This window comes from Pantherophis guttatus, chromosome 3 (genome assembly GCF_059756535.1).
Source record: "Pantherophis guttatus breed Tessera chromosome 3, ASM5975653v1, whole genome shotgun sequence".
Classification (NCBI taxonomy): Eukaryota; Metazoa; Chordata; class Lepidosauria; order Squamata; family Colubridae; genus Pantherophis; species Pantherophis guttatus.
In genome coordinates this window covers 214649103-214667258 of record NC_142065.1, presented here as the reverse complement: position 1 = coordinate 214667258, position 18156 = coordinate 214649103, and the positions used below count along the sequence as shown (strand labels likewise).

Here is an 18156-nt window from a genome sequence, read left to right as displayed (position 1 = left end):
GTGACCGCATTTCAGGCACTCGGCATCCAGCCTGCATTTACAATTGTTTGCAACATTTATTTATTTATTTATTCATTTCATCCAGTCATTTATTTATTGGTTGATCTGATTTCTATCGCCTCCCATCTCAGCAAACGATTCGGGGGGGGTATAGAATAGAATAGAGTAGAGTAGAATAGGACAGAATAAATAGAATAGAATGATAGGACAGGACAGGACAAGACAGAATAGGGCAGAATTAATAGAATAAGACAGAATAAATAGGACAGGACAGAGAGAAAAAAGAAGAGAAGAAAATATTCTTTATTGGCCAAGTGTGGCCAATAAAGTGTGGCCAAGTGTGATCGGACACACACAAGAAATTTGTCTCCGGTGCATAAGCTGTCATACAAGCAAGTGATAAATCATGATCATAATCATAAAATACAATCATTGTAAATCATAAGATTCCACACTCAATGATACTCAAAATAAAAGCAATCAACATAGTCATAACAGGATACTAAACAATCCACATACATCATAAGATATACTGTCAACGACAAAGTTACAGTCATAAGATGCTAAAGGAATGGATAATAGGAAAGATGAGAAGGATATTAGTAATGCAGCCCTACTAGGGGATTTGACATCCCAGGGCATAAGTGTTGTGGGAATCAGTTGTTTAGCAGAGGGATGGCATGGAAGGGAGGGAAACACTAGAAATTAAAGCACCCTACAGACATATGAACACAAATTACGTTTTTGCTCAAAACCAGTGTTTGTTTTTTGGCAAAAACACCCCATAGCGAACGACGACCATTTAATGACCGCTACTAAAAAGGTCATAAAATCGCGTCAGTCATCACACTATGACTTACTTTACAATTGTTATGGGGCTCTATTACGGTTGCAAGTCAAGGAATGCCTGTACTTAACGGCTAGCCCAGCCAATGGGAATTTGAGATGGGTGCAGCCTCCCTTCCATCTCTCGCCAGCACCAGCGCCGCCATCTGGAACTGGCCTGCACCGTCTCCAATGCGGTGGAGCAGCAGAGGGCTTGGGCCACCATTGGCCGCACCTACATGTTCATGGCCGAGAATGACCAGCTGGGGGAGGCCCTGCAGGAGGCGGAGAAAGCCTTCATGGAGAGCTTGGCTATTCTGGAGGAGAAGCTGGAAGGTACCATGGAGGGAGAGAGGTGGGGAGGCAGGGCAGGGTTTCCTGGGACTCCAGGGTTTGGTATCCCCCGTGCTGAAGGTGGAAAAAAGTCTTTGGGGGTTTAAGAGTTTCCTCCTTTCTTGGAGGCTTCCTGAGTTGGGGTGCTGTCTTCTCATAAATGAAAGCAGACATGCATGTCCAAGGATAATGATGCAAGATCTGGGGTCGGAGTCTGTCACCGGGACCAAAAGTTTATTCTTCCAAGGTGTCGGGATCCTGATGCAGCCCGTCCTTGGGGAACTTCTTTTTCTCTCCAGAAAGTGTGTGCACTCGGCTACTCGCACATTGTACCGATGAAGGAGAATATTCATAGCTCAGGGTTGAAATGAGGGGGTCCTTGATGCTCTCTGAGCTTGCTTGTTTTCTTGCAGCTGTTTCATGACGCAGCCAGGGAACCCCATCAGTGCTTGAGGGATGTGCAGTTTGCAGGGAGGAAGTGGGGGGGAAGATGAGGAGAAAATGGAGGAGTTGGAGGAGGAGGATGACGACTGTGGGGTCCTTGATGTTCTCTGAGCTTGCTTGTTCTCCAATGTGCTGAGCCGAGAATCCAAAGGATGGGTTAACTCTGCCTTTCTGCCCAGAAACTGAGTCCTTTTAAAACTTTGCAGCCACACCTCTCTTGATTGTTCCCCCACTTTTGACTCAGTTTGAGCCCAAGAGAGACGCATTTTAAAGAAGAGCTCCTCAGAGCAAACAGGCAGAGTTATATTCTTTGGATTCTCGGCAATCAGCTGTTTGGCACGAGACCAGCACAGAATTAGCAACAAATCAGCTGTTTTTCGGAGAACAGCGTGGTGTTCGGGCGAGCAATACGGCTGATTTAGCACAGGAGCTCTCTTAAGTTTGCTTGTTTTCTTGCAGATGTTTCATGACCCAAACTCGGTAACATCATCTGTGCTAATAGCACTGATGATGTTACCTAGTTGGGTCATGAAACGACTGCAAGAAAACCACCAAGCTCAGAGAGCACCAAGGATCCTTCTACACATTGTATTTATGTGGTTCCTGGTTGAGTGTAACTATTAATTGTTAATTAGGGTGTTGATGGACGGCTAATATTAGTTGTTTCCTTGTGTCGCCACCCCTCGGCTCCTAAGCACCTGACAGGCTGAGGGTCAGTCACCATTCTAAAACTAAAAGCTGTACACACACTAGGAGCTGTATAAACGCAACAGGTGGAACACCCATTCTAGAAATGGGGTAGTAGGGTCTCCTGCTTGGGCGGGAGGTTGGACTAGATGACCTACAAGGTCCCTGTTAAAAAAAACACCCAGTGCACCCCTTCTGGAGAGAGAAAGACGTTCCCTTCCAAGCATGAAGCTTGGAAGAACAAAGTTTTGCTCCCTGGGACCAACTCTGATCGGACTCTGTAAACTCTCTTCTCCTTGCAGGGCAGGTGCCGCAGCGGGAAGAGAGTGAGATGAGGGCGCGGCTCTACCTGAACCTTGGCTTGATTTATGACAGCTTGAGGAACCCAGCCATGCGCACCTCCTACATCAAGAAGAGCATCTACATCTCAGAGTAAGGGGGCCGGGGGGGGTCTCTCTCCCTGCTCCACCTGGATCAGCAGTGAGCCTTCGGGAAGGTCGTAAGTGTGAAAAATGGCCATAAGTCACTTTTGCAGTGCTGTCGCAAATTCTAGCGGTCATTAAACAAACAGTTGTAAACTGCAGACTTCCTGCAGATGCCAGTTGCCAAGCATCCCAATTCTGCTCATGTGACCATGGATGGGGAAGCTGCAACGGTTGTCAGCGTGAAAAACAATCCTGGCTCCCTCTTTTCAGGGTTGTAACTTCAAACAGTCACTAAATGGACTGTTGTAAATCAAAGACTAGCTATATCAGGCAGTTCAATTTCTTAGCATCTGTGTCTCCTAACGGCTCCTCTCCATTTCCTTCCTTCCTTCCTTCCTTCCTTCCTTCCTTCCTTCCTTCCTTCCTTCCTTCTTTTCTTTTCTCTCATATTTCACACATTTCTGAACTGCCCATCTCCTTTAAAGAGGGATTATGGACAGTCTACAATAAAACATCAAAATACAAAACAGCGTATAAATAAACAACTGTTAGGGTTGGCAATTTAATTCTAATCCTTGGACTCTGGAGATAACCTGGGGGCTCTTTGCTGGCAATGAGGGACTCCGTGACCCATCCAGCAGGGCGTTGCCCCGGTGCCCACTGCCTCTTCCGCCTCCTAGGCAGGCCCACCTGTCGGAGGACCTCTTCCGGGCCTACTTCAACCTGGGCAACATCCACCTGCGGGAGAAGGAGCATTCGCAGGCCATGCGCTGCCTGGAGCGAGCCCGGGAGTGCGCCTGCAAGATGAAGGAGAAATACATGGAGAGCGAGTGTTACGCCAGCATTGCCCAGGTAAGAGAGTCACCTTGAGCAGGGGGCTCACCTGCACCCCACCAATCCCAAGCTCCTCTGCCTTCTTGCTCTGCGCAAGCGTGGCTAAACCCTAGAGCAGGGGTGTCCAACCTCGGCCGCTTCTAGCCTTGTGGGCTTCAACTCCCAGAATTGCCTCCAACCCTTGCCCTTGGTCGTCCGCAGGTCCTGCTGGGTCTGGGGGATTTCGTAGCCGCCAAACGGTCCCTGAAGAAGGCCTACCGCCTGGGCTCCTGGCAGCCCCAGCAGCGGGACAGCGTTGGCCGCAACCTGCGCTACGGTGAGTGCTGGTGTCTGTGGGTCTGGCCTCTGGCAATTGGGTTAGAGACTGCTCCCTGCTCCCTCACCACTCTGGTGTGACTCTTCCTGCCCGGCAGCCACGAAGGTGAGTCGCTTGCAAGAAGCCCTGGAGGAGGCAGAGGCCGCCAGCGACATGGGGGCAGCCCTGGCAGTCTCCGAGCAACTGGGGGACCTTTTCTGCAAGATGGGCGAGTATCGGCAGGCTGCGGAGGCCTACGAGAAGCAGGTAGGGTCCAGCTGTTCAGGGGCCAAGGTTGTGGAGGAATCCGGGGGGGGGAGGGAAAGAGGCCAACTGCCTCTGATTCTGACCCTCAGCTCACCTGCTTCTCTCTTGATCAGAGGTCTTCAAACTTGGCAGCTTTAAGAATTTAAGAATTCTGGGAGTTGAAGTCCACAAGTCTTAAAGCTGCCAAGTTTGAAGACCTCTGCTCTTGACGGTTGGAGGGGGGATGGTCATCCTCGGAGTTGCCCCTGAGCTGGCCAGTCATCCCTAGTCTTCCCAGTTGGGGCCAGGAGGTCACTCCTTAGAATTTGGCAGTAGCCAGTGCCGAATATTGGCTATCTGCTCTAGAACCGAGCATCTTGGCTGCCGAGGCTGGACAGAAGCAGGATGTCCGATCCAAACCAGAGGAGCTTGGGACTTGGGTCAAGTCGTGATGAAAGGTAGAGGTAGAGGGGGATGAAATACTTAGTTTAAATAAGAGTGATGTAAGGAGATACAAGATCCCAAGGGAGGATCCTGTATGGGAGAGTGGTCAGAAAAGTAACAAGAATTGAAATACTAAAAAGGGCAAGAGATGACGGATAGATATAGAATTCTTCTTAATATAGGACTTGTTTGACCAAGAGTTAGAAAATAGAGATAGGAGTTAGAATGGGGAAAATATTACTACGTATATTGCAATATACTATATTATAATTACCATGTAGACGCAAATGTTAGAAGCTGAAAGATTATTATCAGACATACTTGAATAGTATTGTTATTAGTATTGTGTATAAAGTAAATTATCATTACTATTACTATTATTATTTTAACTATTACTGATTTCAGAATTATGAATATTTTTTAAATCTAAAATGACTCCGACAATACACTGCTCACTAAGTACTTATGTATATGTTAAAAAAAATTAAAATAAAATAAAATAATAATTTTAAAAAGTCATGATGAAATCTTGACTGCTTGGTCGGGCAGAGGGATGGGAGCCCAGCCAATGCAGGATTCAGGTCTCTTTCTGGAAGATATCCAGGACCCTAAATGGTGGGGTACTTTTTCAGCTCGGCCATGCCAAGGCCTTAGGACGGACAGAGCAGGAACTGGCTGTGATTCACGTCTCTTTGGCGGCCACCTTTGGGGACCTCAAGGACCATGCCCGAGCAGTGCAGCATTACCAGGCAGAACTGGCCCTGCGGCGTGGGAACCCCCTGGAGGTAACGGGGGGTAAGAGGAAGAGAGCTCCAGGTGTGACTCTGCAGGATATTTTCTCCCCCAGCCAATCCCCGTTGCTGAGACAATAGCATTGTTAAGGAATTCGCAGAGTAACCCTTGAGTAGCAAGAGTGTGTACATGAAAGCGATTGAGAGTAGTTATGAATAAACACAGTCAACACACGGATACACTGAGTTGTGTTTACTTTCAGGAAATAGTAAGGCACAGTCCATTAAACAGTCCAGGTCATACACATATAAAGCAGGAGATAGCAAAAATGACAGTCCAGGAATAATCCAATAACCAAGTCTTCTTACCAGTTGTCGTAGTCATTCACAATAAACAGTTCTTCTGGATTTGCAAACAGTAGCATACAGAGATATCAGAGAGCAAAAACAGCAAAGAGAAACAAACCATGTTTTTAGCTCTCTATTAAGGGCATTAAGGAGCTAACCAATCAGGACACAGTATGATGTAATACAGCAGTCTTAAAGCTACATTGATGGTTTATATATTGCCAGCCCAACAAGTTAGGTAATTTCCTAAGAAGCATCATGGAGGGAGAATGTGAGCTAATACAGGGGTGTCCAATCTTGGGTGCTTTAAGACTTGTGGACTTCAACTCCCAGTATTCCCCAGCCAGCACATGCGCTGGCTGGGGAATTCTGGGAGTTGAAGTCCACAAGTCTTAAAGCACCCAAGATTGGACACCGCTGAGCTAAAAGTTGTGCAGTGGTTAGAATGCAGTATTGCAGGCAGACTCTGCCGGCTGCCAGCAGTTTGATTCTCACCTTCTCAAGGTTGACTCAGCCTTCCGTCCTTCCGAGGTGGGTAAAAATGAGGACCCAGATTGTTGGGGGCAAGAGGCTGACTCTGTAAACCGCTTAGAGAGGGCTGGAAAGCTCTGTGAAGAGGTATATAAGTGCTATTGCTAAGTGGGAAGGAAGGATAGGAAGGAAGGAAGGGCCATGGTGGCACAGTGGTTAGAGTGCAACATTGCAGGCTGACTCTGCCCACTGCCAGCAGTTCAATCCTGACCGGCTCGAGGATGACTCAGTCTTCCATCCTCCCGAGGTGGGTAAAATGAGGACCGAGATTATTGAGAGCAAGAGGCTGACTCTCTAAACCGCTCAGAGAGGGCTGGAAAGCATTGTGCGACGATATACTGTATGTGTCTCTAAGTTCTATGCCTATTAAGCTTGGTCTGTTCTGCCCACGCCAGGAGGGCAAGACCTGGCTGAACATCGCCTTGGCCAAGGAGGAGGCTGGCCAGAGCTACCCGGAGTTGGAGTCCTGTTTCCAAGCAGCTCTGCAGGCTGCACAAAAGGCCGGTGACCAGAAACTGGAGGTGAGTAGGGTTGGGGTGGTTGTGTTTATTTTTGTTTTTTTTTTTTGCAAAAGGCGCTTTTTGTCTTGGCGATTTTGCAAAAATCGAAAAACAGGAAAGGATCGTGGTCCCAAAGGTGATTTTTTTTCCAAAAGGCATGCTTGAAAACCTTTTGCTTCCCTACAGGTGAAAATGTTATAAAAAAATATATTAGAATGTGCAGAAATGGACAGACTAGAATTCAAAACTAAGGAGAAGGAAGAAACTGAACGCTTTTTAACGTGGGGTTTGTTTTATCAATGGCTAACTAGCAGAAACAGAAGTTAGAAACTTAAAAGCATAAGGAAATGATGAACTATATTGAAGTTTTATTAAAATGGATAAGTAAACGTGATTATCATTCATGTTATGTTATCATTAATGTTTATCATACTTATAAATATTATTGTTATTAATACTATTTCTCAAAAACAACTGTACTCAGACAGTACACTATTCATATAGTTATTGAATTTTTATGTTTAATATTAAAAAAAATTATAACCAAAAAAAAAAAAAAAGACTTGTGGACTTCAACTCCCAGAATTCCCCAGCCAGCGAATGCCATTAGGCTTGAGGGAATTCTGGGAGTTGAAGTCCACAAGTCTTAAAGGGGCCACGTTTGGAGAATGCTGCTCTATACTTTGTTCTTCACTTGACTTGGCTCAAGATTGACAGCTGTCTTTCAAAACGATCACACCGATTGCTTTTTGCCAGCTTCAGATCTTGCGGCATCTCCAAGCCTCCCAGCAGAGATGCGGCTGCCCGCCGACGGCCACAGCGGAGACGTCAGCCCGTCTGCAGGCGCTCTGCGCCTCCCACGACCGTCACTCGGACGGGGAGAGCAGCGAGGAAGAGGAGCTGCACAACAGCCAGGCCTTGGAGGACAGCGACTTGGAGCTCTCTGACAGTGGTGAGCCTCATGGGCTGTGTAGGAGGAGACTGTTTCTTTTGGCCCTGGACAAGCAGCTAAGTCCTCTATTTATGGCCACAATTGAGCCCAACGTTTCTGCTGCTGAGCGAGACGTTTCTTAAGTGAGTTTTGTCTCGTTTTACGACTTTTCTTGCCACGGTTGTTAAGTGAACCACTGCAGCTGTTAAGTGAGTAGCACGGTTGTTAAATGAATCTGGCTTCCCTCTTGACTTGGCTTGTCAGAAGGTCGCAAAAGGAGATCTGCAACCGTCATAAATACGAGTCAGTTGCCAAAGTCTGAGCTTTGATCTCATGGATGCTGCAAATGTCATAAGTGTGAAAAACAGGCATTCTTTTCCAGTGCTCTTCTAACTTTGAATGGTCACTAAATGAACTGTTGTAAGGAGTCCAGTTTTTATGTCTCGCCATTCCTGCTGGGAGTTGCTCAAAGGGCAGGGCGCAATTTTCCTGGCTTATCAAATGGTCACTGAGCGTTTGTGAGTTCCAGCAGAAGGAGGAAGGCAGGAATGAGGATGCCACCTTAATCCAGGTTAGCCCAGGCTCTGCCCGGTCGGTCCAAAAGCAGCCGGGCACCAGCCCATGCCAGGGAAGAGCTCCTCCCTCCCAAAAGTGGCAGCCTTGTAGTCCTGGAGTTGGACCTTGATTGAGGAAGCCAGGAAGACGATTCCACACAACAGCGCTGGGCCGACCAGGATAGGGAGCCACCAAACAAACCTTATTTTCATCCCTGTGGCATTCCCTGCATCCACCCTCTCTTGGTGTCTAGGGAGATTCTCCGTCCCCCGGGTCAGGGTTGTCCCAAAGGTGCTTTTTCCAAGAGGCAACTGGACTTTCTGGTTTTTCTTTGAAGACGTTTCGCTTCTCATCCAAGAAGCTTCTTCAGCTCTGACCGAATAATGGGGGACGGAAGGACCGATACGCCTTGCAGACAGCTGGTCGTTTGCATCCTTTTAGAGAGTCCTTGAGGCCACCTGGAGGTTTACCTCGTCCTGAGGGTCACCTGAGTGGTGAAAATGGGTGTGGAGCCTTCTTGGAACTGCTGAAAGGACCGTGTTGTAGACTGGAGATAGGTGATGTCTACAGAGGGGGAGGGATACGACATCATCAATCTCCAATCTACAACACAGTCCTTTCAACAGTTCCAAGAAGGCTCCACACTTATTTTCACCACTTAGGTGACCCTCAGGACGCAGGTAAACCTCCAGGTGGCCTTAACGACTCTCTAAAACGGGTGTCAAACTCGGTTTCTTTGAGGGCCGCATCAGAGTTGTGTTTGACCTCTGGTGGCCGGGGGTGGGTGTGGCCCGCCCCACATCACTTGTGTTGGGGGCACCTTTGGTGGCCAAGTGCTAAGGTGGGACTTCCCTGAGACCCTCCGCTCATTATAATCTTCCTTCCTTCCTTCCTTCCTTCCTTCCTTCCTTCCTTCCTTCCTTCCTTCCTTCCTTCCTTCCTTCCTTCTCCCTCCTTCATTTTCTTTTTCTTCCCTCTTCATTCTCCTTTCTTCTTCCTTCCCCACTTTCCTTTTTCCTTCCTTGCTCTCTTCCCATCTTCCCTTCTTTTTCTTTCCTCTTTCCCTTTCTCCTCTCCTGTCCCTTCTTGCATGCTCATTTCCAGGGTGGCCTTGAGTTTGATACCCCTGTTCTAAAAGGATGGAAATGACCAGCTGCCTGCAAGGAGTATCAATCCTTCCATCCCCCACCATCCAGTCAGAGCTGAAGAAGCTTCTTGGAGGAGAAGTGAAACGTCTTCAAAGAAAAACCAGAAAGTCCAGTTGCCTCTTGGAAAAAAAAACACACCTTTGGGGCAACCGTCTCTTGGGTTGGTCTGGAAAGCAGCCTCAAAATGCAGCTACTAATGGGGAGCAGGGTGACAGTAGAAGGGAGATGTCGTACATGAGAGAGAGACGGACATAGTGTGGAGCGGAATTTGCAGGGGTTAGAGAGGGTCTCTCCCTTGGAACCCTCTGGGGGTCCACCAGGAGGACTTTGGAGCCCCTGATCCTTCCTCTGACCCCCTGCTTCTCTTCCAGGTGAAGAGGAGGATATGGAAGGCTACGGCAAAACTGTCCCAGGACGGCGCAGAATCAGCAAGGTCAGCCCACAATCTTTGACTAGGCGGGGTGGGCGTCAGGTGCAAAAGATATCCCCCCCCCCAATGAAGGTCTAATTAAGCTGGCTTATCACTCGACAGCCTATGCGCAGGAGTTTTAGCAGTACCTGCTCAGAGATAGATAAGAGTCAAGGGAATTCAAGGGAAGTTGTGACCATGTAAGGATTCTAGGCTGATATCTCCTTTGACTCCGCCCCAAGTTCTGCCTTCCCTTCTCCTACAGTGGGGCGCTTCTTTGACGCCAGGGCTTTGGGCTGGCATGGCGGGTGGGTGCTTGTTTTTCCCACGGAAGGGTCACAGGTGGTATTGGGGGCTCTTCCTTTCCTCAGTGGAACCAGCGCAACGACAAAGGCGAGACTCTCCTGCACCGGGCCTGCATCGAAGGGAATCTGCGCCAAGTCCAGTATTTCCTGGAGAAGGTCAGTCTGGGGCAATTCATTTTCCCCAGGGGTCACACGGGAAACTGGGACGGCCGGGCAGGACCGAACCAAAGGGCTGGACTTAATTCTGCTGCCAGTTTACGTATGCGAGTTATGTATGCGCAGACTTAGGAGAGCAGGTGACAATTTCATTTTTAATGTGTGCCAGTGTGCCCACACTAAAAAATGACAAGGTTATGTATGTATGTAAGTATGTATGTATGTATGTATGTATGTATGTATGTATGTGTCTGTCTGTCTGTCTGTCTGTCTGTCTGTCCCTCTCTCGCTATCTATCTATATCTATCTAACCATCTATCTAACCATCTATTGTCTGTCATCTATCATCTATCTATCTATCTATCTATCTATCTATCTATCTATCTATCCATCTATCTATCTATCTAACCATCTATTGTCTGTCATCTATCTATCTATCTATCTATCTATCTATCTATCTATCTATCTATCTATCCATCTATCTATCTATCTAACCATCTATTGTCTGTCATCTATCTATCTATCTATCTATCTATCTATCTATCTATCTATCCATCTATTGTCTGTCATCTATCTATCTATCTATCTATCTATATCTATCTATCTATCTATCTATCCATCTATTGTCTGTCATCTATCTATCTATCTATCCATCCATCCATCCATCTATCTATCTATCTATCTATCTACCTACCTATCTATCCATCTACCCATCTATCTACCCATCTTTTGTCACAGTCTGACTCTCTCTCTTTACCTACCTACCTATCTATCTACCTACCTACTTACATTACCTATTTACCTATCCATCTACCCATTTATCTATCCATCTTGTCTATCTGTCTGTCTCTCTCTCTCTCTATCACCTACCTACCTATCATCTATCTTATTTTCTAAGTTCCAGTTGACCTCAGGAGGGCTGGACTGGGGCAGCCAAAGAACCAGATGTATCCTGGGGGCCATAAAATGCCCAGATCTAATCTTGGGCTTGCAGGAAAGATGGCCGAGGCAGGGGAGAGGGGAGCCCTGTGCTTGAAGTCAGGTGGGAAGGGGCTGTTTCCCATCTGGCTCAGCCCAGCTTTGGGTCCCGTTCAAGCCCACGTCTTTTGTCTCTACCTAGAGAATCGCGAGTGGTGGTGGGAGACACGTGCCTGAAGGAGCAACCCGTCCTTCCCCTAAGCTCACGCTTCATAGTTGACCAAAGTAATTATTCAAAGGGCAAAACCCGTAGAGCAGGTTTTAAGCCACTTTTACGACATGTGGACTTCAACTCCCAGAATTCCCCAGCCAGCCAGCATTCTAACAAAGCAAGTCTTTGGGGTGCTGCCGATTAGGGCAGGGGTGTGCAACCTTGCAACTTTTAAGATGTGGTCTTCCAACTCCCAGAATTCCCCAGCTAAGCTGGCTGGGGAATTCTGGGAGTTGAAGTCCACAGGTCGTTAAGTTCCCAAACTTGGACAGCCCTGATTTAGAATTAATGTTCAGAAGGGAGGCTGTGAAATTCCTGCAGAGGTTACTTTTTCCTTTCCTGCTTACCAGTTAGTCAGAACTGGGGCTCCCCCTAGAAGAGAATTTATTTATTTTTTAATTTTATGTATATGCCGCCCTTCTCCGGAGACTCAGGGCGGCTTACAGTGCGTTAAGCAATAGCCTTCATCCTTTTGTATATTTTATACAAAGTCAGCTTATTGCCCCCACAAACTGGGTCCTCATTTCATCTACCTTAGAAAGGATGGAAGGCTGAGTCAACCTTGAGCCTTGGCGAGATTCGAACCCTGCAGTAATTGCAGGCAGCTGGTCTTAATCACAAGGCTTTTAGAAATTTCATTTAGAAATGAAATTAAATGACAAATATATCTTTTGCTTTATGTACTCCAAGAGCATATGCACCATGACAAATTCCTTGTGTATCCAATCACACTTGGCCAATAAAAAAAATCTATTTCTATTCTAATTCTAATTCTAATTCTAATTCTAATTCTAATTATTCTATTCTATTCTATTCTATTCTATTCTATTCTATTCTATTCTATTCTATTCTATTCTATTCTATTCTATTTCCTGCGAGAAGAGTTTCCAACAGAGGGGAGCGATAGTGCAAACTCGGATTGAATTAAAAAATGTTCCTTTTACAGCCCAAATCTCCAGCCTTACTTTCCTCTTTCTGTGCCAGGAGCATCCTGTAAACCCCCGGGACTACTGTGGATGGACCCCTCTTCACGAGGCCTGCAACCACGGGCACCTGGGTAGGTGGGGACTGAAAGCTGGGGTGTGGGTCCTGCCCATAAGCAAAGAAGAGGGGGCTCCACCTCTTCTCCAAAGCACCTGAGGGCAGGAGAAGCAGCAACGGATGGAAACTCATCAAGGAGGGAAGCAACCGAGAACTAAGGAGAAACTTCCAGACAGCGAGGACAATTAGTAACCAGAGGAACGACTTGCCACAAGAAGTTGTGGGGGCTCCATCACTGGAGGTTTTTAAGAAGATACTGGAACAGCCACTGGTCTGAAATGATCTAGGGCAGTGTTTCTCAACCTTGGAAGCTTGAAGATGGGTGGACTTCAACTCCCAGAATCCCCCAGCCAGCAGCGCTGGCTGGGGGATTCTGGGAGTTGAAGTCCACCCATCTTCAAGCTTCCAAGGTTGAGAAACACTGCTATAGAGTTTCCTGCTTGAGCAGAGGGGTGGACTAGAAGACCTCCAAGGTCCCTTCCAACTCGGTTGTCCCGTATGGAGGACGACGTTGGACGTGCCTTCCTTGCATCCTCCAGAGACCGTCCGCTTGCTGTTGGACCACGGCGCCACCATCGATGACCCCGGGGGGCCGGGCTGTGAGGGCATCACCCCGCTGCACGATGCCCTCAACTGCGGCCACTTTGAGGTGGCTGAGCTCCTGGTCCAGAGAGGGGCGTCAGTGATGCTGCGCAATGCCAAGGTGAGGAGACCCCCCGGGGGGGTGGAGGGGGGTTTGCTGAGGGTGGTGGGCCAGCCTGAGTGTGTCAGGAGTGGGGTGGCTTTATTTGAGAGGTTGGTGACCCTTCCTCACCATTAGGGCCTGGAGATTTTTCTTCTGCATATGGCCAGCCTGCCCTCTGCCCGGCTAATCTCTCTCTGCCCCTTTGCTGTATTATGTATTTTATTCATTTTTATCTTGTGATGATCATTTGTATAAACAACTCCTCCTCCTCCCTATTTTCTCCACAACCCTGTGAGGTAGGTTGGGCTGAGAAAGTGTAATTGCCCCAAAGTCACCTAGCCGGCTTTCATGGCTAAGGCAAAACTAGAACTCCCAGTCTCCCGAAGATCGGCCCAAAGTCACCCAAATGGCTTTCATGCCTAGGACAAGTACTAGAACTCCCAGTCTCCCGGTGATCAACCCAAAGTCACCCAAATGGCTTTCATGCCTAATGCAAAACACAGCCTTCTGGTGATTGGCCCAAAGCCATCCAAATGACTTTCATGCCTAAGACAGTACTAGAATTCCCAGTCTCCTGGTGATTGGCCCAAAGTCATCCAAATGGCTTTCATGCCTAAGGCAAAACTAGAACTCACAGCCTCCCGGTGATCGGCCCAAAGCCATCCAAATGGCTTTCATACCTAAGACAGTACTAGAACTCACAGCCTCCTGGTGATTGGCCCAAAGCCATCCAAATGGCTTTCATACCTAAGACAGTACTAGAATTCCCAGTCTCCCGGTGATCGGCCCAAAGCCATCCAAATGGCTTTCATACCTAAGACAGTACTAGAACTCACAGCCTCCTGGTGATTGGCCCAAAGCCATCCAAATGGCTTTCATGCCTAAGACAGTACTAAAATTCCCAGTCTCCCGGTGATTGGCCCAAAGCCACCCAAATGGCTTTCATACCTAAGACAGTACTAGAACTCACAGCCTCCCGGTGATCGGCCCAAAGCCATCCAAATGGCTTTCATGCCTAAGACAGTACTAAAATTCCCAGTCTCCCGGTGATTGGCCCAAAGTCATCCAAATGGCTTTCATACCTAAGACAGTACTAGAATTCCCAGTCTCCCGGTGATCAGCCCAAAGCCACCCAAATGGCTTTCATGCCTAAGGCAAAACTAGAACTCACTATCTCCCGGTTATCAGCCCAAAGCCATCCAAATGGCTTTCATGCCTAAAACAGTACTAGAATTCCCAGTCTCCTAGTGATTGGCCCAAAGTCATCCAGCCAGCTTTCCTGTCTAAGGCAAAGCTAAAACTCACAGCCTCTTAGTGATTGACCCAAAGCCATCCAAATGGCTTTCATGCCTAAGACAGTACTAGAACTCACTGTCTCCTGGCGATCGGCCCAAAGTCACCCCGCTATCTTCCGTGCCTAAGGGGCGGGGCTAGAACTCACCATCTCCTGCTTTCAAGCCTGGCACCTCCACCACTAGACCAAACGGGCTCTCTCTGCTGTTCCTTGAAGCCTCCCCCACCCTAAAGCCCCTTGCAAAGTGAGGAGTGGGGACCCCTTCCTTCCCCCCGCCCCCCAGCTGATGGATGCAGAGCCTGCCCTGTTCTATCGGCAACCAGGTGGAGAAGGAAGGACCCTGCGGGATGCAGGGGAGAAGTAATTTCCTGGGCTGAGGCCCCCGGGTGTTTTCTCCTCCCTCAGGGCCTGAACCCCCTGGGGACCCTCCAAGCTTGGGTGCAGCTCTACGGGAAGGATCTGGATCCGGAGACCCGCCACCGCTGCAGGGCCATGGAGAGCTTGCTTCGGAAAACCATGGCAGAGCCAGGTGAGGCTGCGCCCAGGAGGACGGTGGGACGGGCAGGGGGTTGCTCCAGGCCAGGAGCCAGCTGTACTCGGGGGTCTACCATCCTTGCTGTGAGAACTTCTGGAGAACTGTCTTGGCTCTCTACAACAGCGGCCTTGGCCACTTGAAGATCTGTGGACTTCAACTCCCAGAATTCCCTCAAGCCAACCAGCAAGACTTGTGAACTTCAACTCCCAGAATTCCCCAGCCAGCGTATACTGGCTGGGGAATTCTGGGAGTTGAAGTCCACAAGTCTTGCTGGCTGGATTGAGGGAATTCTGGGAGTTGAAGTCCACAAGTCTTCAAGTTGCCAAAGTTTAGAGACTCCTCCGCAAGTCAGAGGAGGACGGCAGGATCACCAAGAGACCCTGGCTGCTATCGTTAGGACCTCGCTGTCCCCCTAAATGATAGGCAGCCCCCCCCCCCAAAAGAACAGCAGCAGTGGAAAGAGGCAGGTGACCCCCTGTCCTGGAGCTTCCCGGGACCCTCGGACTGCGTGGGTGTCAGCATTCTGATGCTGCCATAAAAAGGAGGAGACGAGGCTTGACTTTTCACCTACTTATTTTCTCTGTAGATAATATCCCCTAGGAGATGGGATGGGAGGGGGACATTCCTGTGGGCTGAGGTCAGAAGCTGGGGAGACTGACTTGGAAGATGGCCAATGAGAAGATGAGAATTGGGGAACGGAAAGGGGAGGGTTTGGGGGTCAGAGGGTTAGTATCGGCTACGACGAAGTCGGGGCCAGATCTGTTGTACTCAATAAATGGAATATTTCAGCAAAGATTAATTGTTTGGGAGTGCAATTTATTTGAGAGGACATCGAGACCTGACAGTGGGCTTGACCCAACTTCCTTACAGGTTCCCGGCCCCCGCCTCCCCGAGGAGAGACCCCCAGCCAGCTCTTCGATGCAGAGCTTTCCGAGTCCCAAGCGCCCTGCTCTCTGAGCCCCCCTCCGAAGCCCACGGGCGCCCGGCAGCGCCATCAAGAGGCGGAAGAGGACTACATGGCCCCTTTGCGGCCGGTGAAGAAGAAGCAGAGGCTACTGGAGCAGACCCCGGTGGGGGAGGCAAGGCTGGCCCCTCCTGCAGACTATCAGGCTGCCATGCTTGGGCTGGGCAGCGCCCCTCTCCGCCTCCCTCTGAGCCCCGAGCGCCACAAGGGACCCCCCAGGCCGGCCCTGATCCCAGAGGAGGAGTACGTGGGGGACGATTGGCTGGAGGACGATTTGGCGCCCAGTACGGGATCTCGCAAAAGGACCCGCCGGAGCCCAGCCGGAGCTTGGGGTTCTGGGTCGGAGGACAGCGAAGGGGGGGCTCCTTGCCAGCCCCCTGAGAACACCAGGAGGAGGAGGAGACCCGCCCGCCAGACTCGCCTCACCCTAGACCGGACGCTGCTGGGGAGGAGCCGAGGGGCCGGCCCCCCACCAAGAGCAGACCCTCCCGCTGAGCCCAGCGGCCTTCTGGAAGGAGCTGGCAGCAGCCCCACTCGGCGGGGAGGCAGCCCACCCTCGGGTGCCCTGCAGGTGAGATTTGGGGCTGAGCCCCTCCCCCCGTCCTGAGCCGGGCAGGAGCCCAAGCAGCTTCCTCAGCCTCTGCTCTCCCCTCCCTCTACAGCTGCCGTCGCCTCCTGTCCGGGTGCGAGTTCGAGTTCAGGACAGCATCTTCCTGATTCCAGTGCCACAAAAGTAAGGGCAGGGGGCAGGGGAAATCTGGCCGACCTCTTGGCACGCGGCTTCCTCCGGGATGGGCCGATCGGAGGTTTCTCACTGGCCTCCTGCCAGCCACAATGGGCAAACTCGCTGTGGGACAATTCAATTTAATTACTTAAAATAAGAATAGAAGGGAAGGGAATGGGAATGGGAATTATTAGAATTATTAGAAATAGAATCAGAAGGAATAGGAATAGAGCTGGAAGGGACCTTGGAGGTCTTCTAGTCCAGCCCCCTACTCAAGCAGGAGACCCCCGACCATTTCAGACAAGGGGCTGTCCAGTCTCTAGTCTCTTCTTAAAAATAATTTAAAAGATTATTTTCATTTTGGTCGTTCACGTTTCACTTCGTCCTTCCTTTTTGCATCCATTTTTCAAATGATTTTATCCCACTATTTCTTCGATATTAGCTTGACTCTTGTCCTGTGGCGAGTTCACCGTTGGCTGTAGGGTGATGGCTGTGGGTGGGTTGTTAGAGACCCCCCTGCCAGCGCCTCAAATCTGTAAAGCTTGTTGCTTCCTTCTGTTTTTCCTCCAGGGTCAGGAGCTGTTCAGCGGGGAGTGGGGGGTGGGGGGGTGGAGTCCCAAGAGCCAACGCACGACACCAGTGGTAAAATTCAAACTTTTTTTCTACCGGTTCTGTGGGCGTGGCTTGGGGAAGAATTTTGCAAAATCCCCATTCCCTCCCCACTCCTGGGGCCAGCCAGAGGTGGTATTTGCCGATTCTCAAAATTTCCGCTACCAGTTCTCCAGAACTTGCTGGATTTCACCCCTGCACGACACCCATGAAAAGCAGTTGCAACCACTGCCTTTATTTTTGGGACCATCCCTTGTAGACTGCCTCCAAGGAAAAGAGGTGTCTTCATTAGAGGTGGACCTTTTGCCCCACTGGCAAATGCAACTGTGTTTGACTTTTGTAGCTGGTCCTCATTTAGCGACTGCCTCATATATATATATATTTTTAATTTGATTTATATGCCGCCCTTCTCCGGAGACTCAGGGCGGCTTACAATGCGTTAAGCAATAGCCTTCATCCTTTTGTATATTTATACAAAGTCAGCTTATTGCCCCCACAAACTGGGTCCTCATTTCACCTACCTTAGAAAGGATGGAAGGCTGAGTCAACCTTGAGCCTGGCGAGATTTGAACCTGCAGTAATTGCAGACAGCTGGTGTTAATCACAATGCTATCAGTCTGCTAAGCCACCAGGCCCCATTTAACCCTTTTGAGCTTATGATGGTGATGGGGGGGGAAAATAACTTTACGGCCAGTTCTTGCTGTGAAGTTTCCGAAAGATGCCCTAATTAATTCATGAGCCATGAGCCAAACTTCAAAAGAAATCCAGTCATTTATTAGGAGCACCATTTCGGCAATATTTGGATGCAGTTAGAACTAATCCCACGTAGATTTACGTTCCCCTATGACCCTGTCTCTCCCCTCCTCCCTGGCCATGTCATAAATCACATTCTCCAATTAACCACTTTGGCTGGCTGTGAAGTCCAACACCCTCCTTCTGATTGTGGAAAGAAAGCATCTACGGAATGC

At 49.1% G+C, this 18156-nt stretch overlaps 1 protein-coding gene across 2 annotated transcripts in view; it reads left to right on the top strand.

Annotated features, from left to right (window-relative positions):
• The window catches only part of TONSL (tonsoku like, DNA repair protein), a 30504-nt gene that overhangs the window by 4032 nt on the left and 8316 nt on the right, over positions 1-18156 (top strand). For both annotated transcript variants that reach the window (XM_060682152.2, XM_087891436.1), the window contains exons 4-18: positions 978-1161; positions 2592-2721; positions 3395-3566; positions 3750-3864; positions 3962-4110; positions 5166-5318; positions 6539-6664; positions 7400-7595; positions 9649-9710; positions 10058-10147; positions 12321-12393; positions 12917-13080; positions 14762-14885; positions 15762-16426; positions 16518-16588. In XM_060682152.2, coding sequence (XP_060538135.2) covers positions 978-1161; positions 2592-2721; positions 3395-3566; positions 3750-3864; positions 3962-4110; positions 5166-5318; positions 6539-6664; positions 7400-7595; positions 9649-9710; positions 10058-10147; positions 12321-12393; positions 12917-13080; positions 14762-14885; positions 15762-16426; positions 16518-16588 — 2474 coding nt within the window. The remainder of the gene's footprint in view (positions 1-977; positions 1162-2591; positions 2722-3394; positions 3567-3749; positions 3865-3961; positions 4111-5165; positions 5319-6538; positions 6665-7399; positions 7596-9648; positions 9711-10057; positions 10148-12320; positions 12394-12916; positions 13081-14761; positions 14886-15761; positions 16427-16517; positions 16589-18156) is intronic.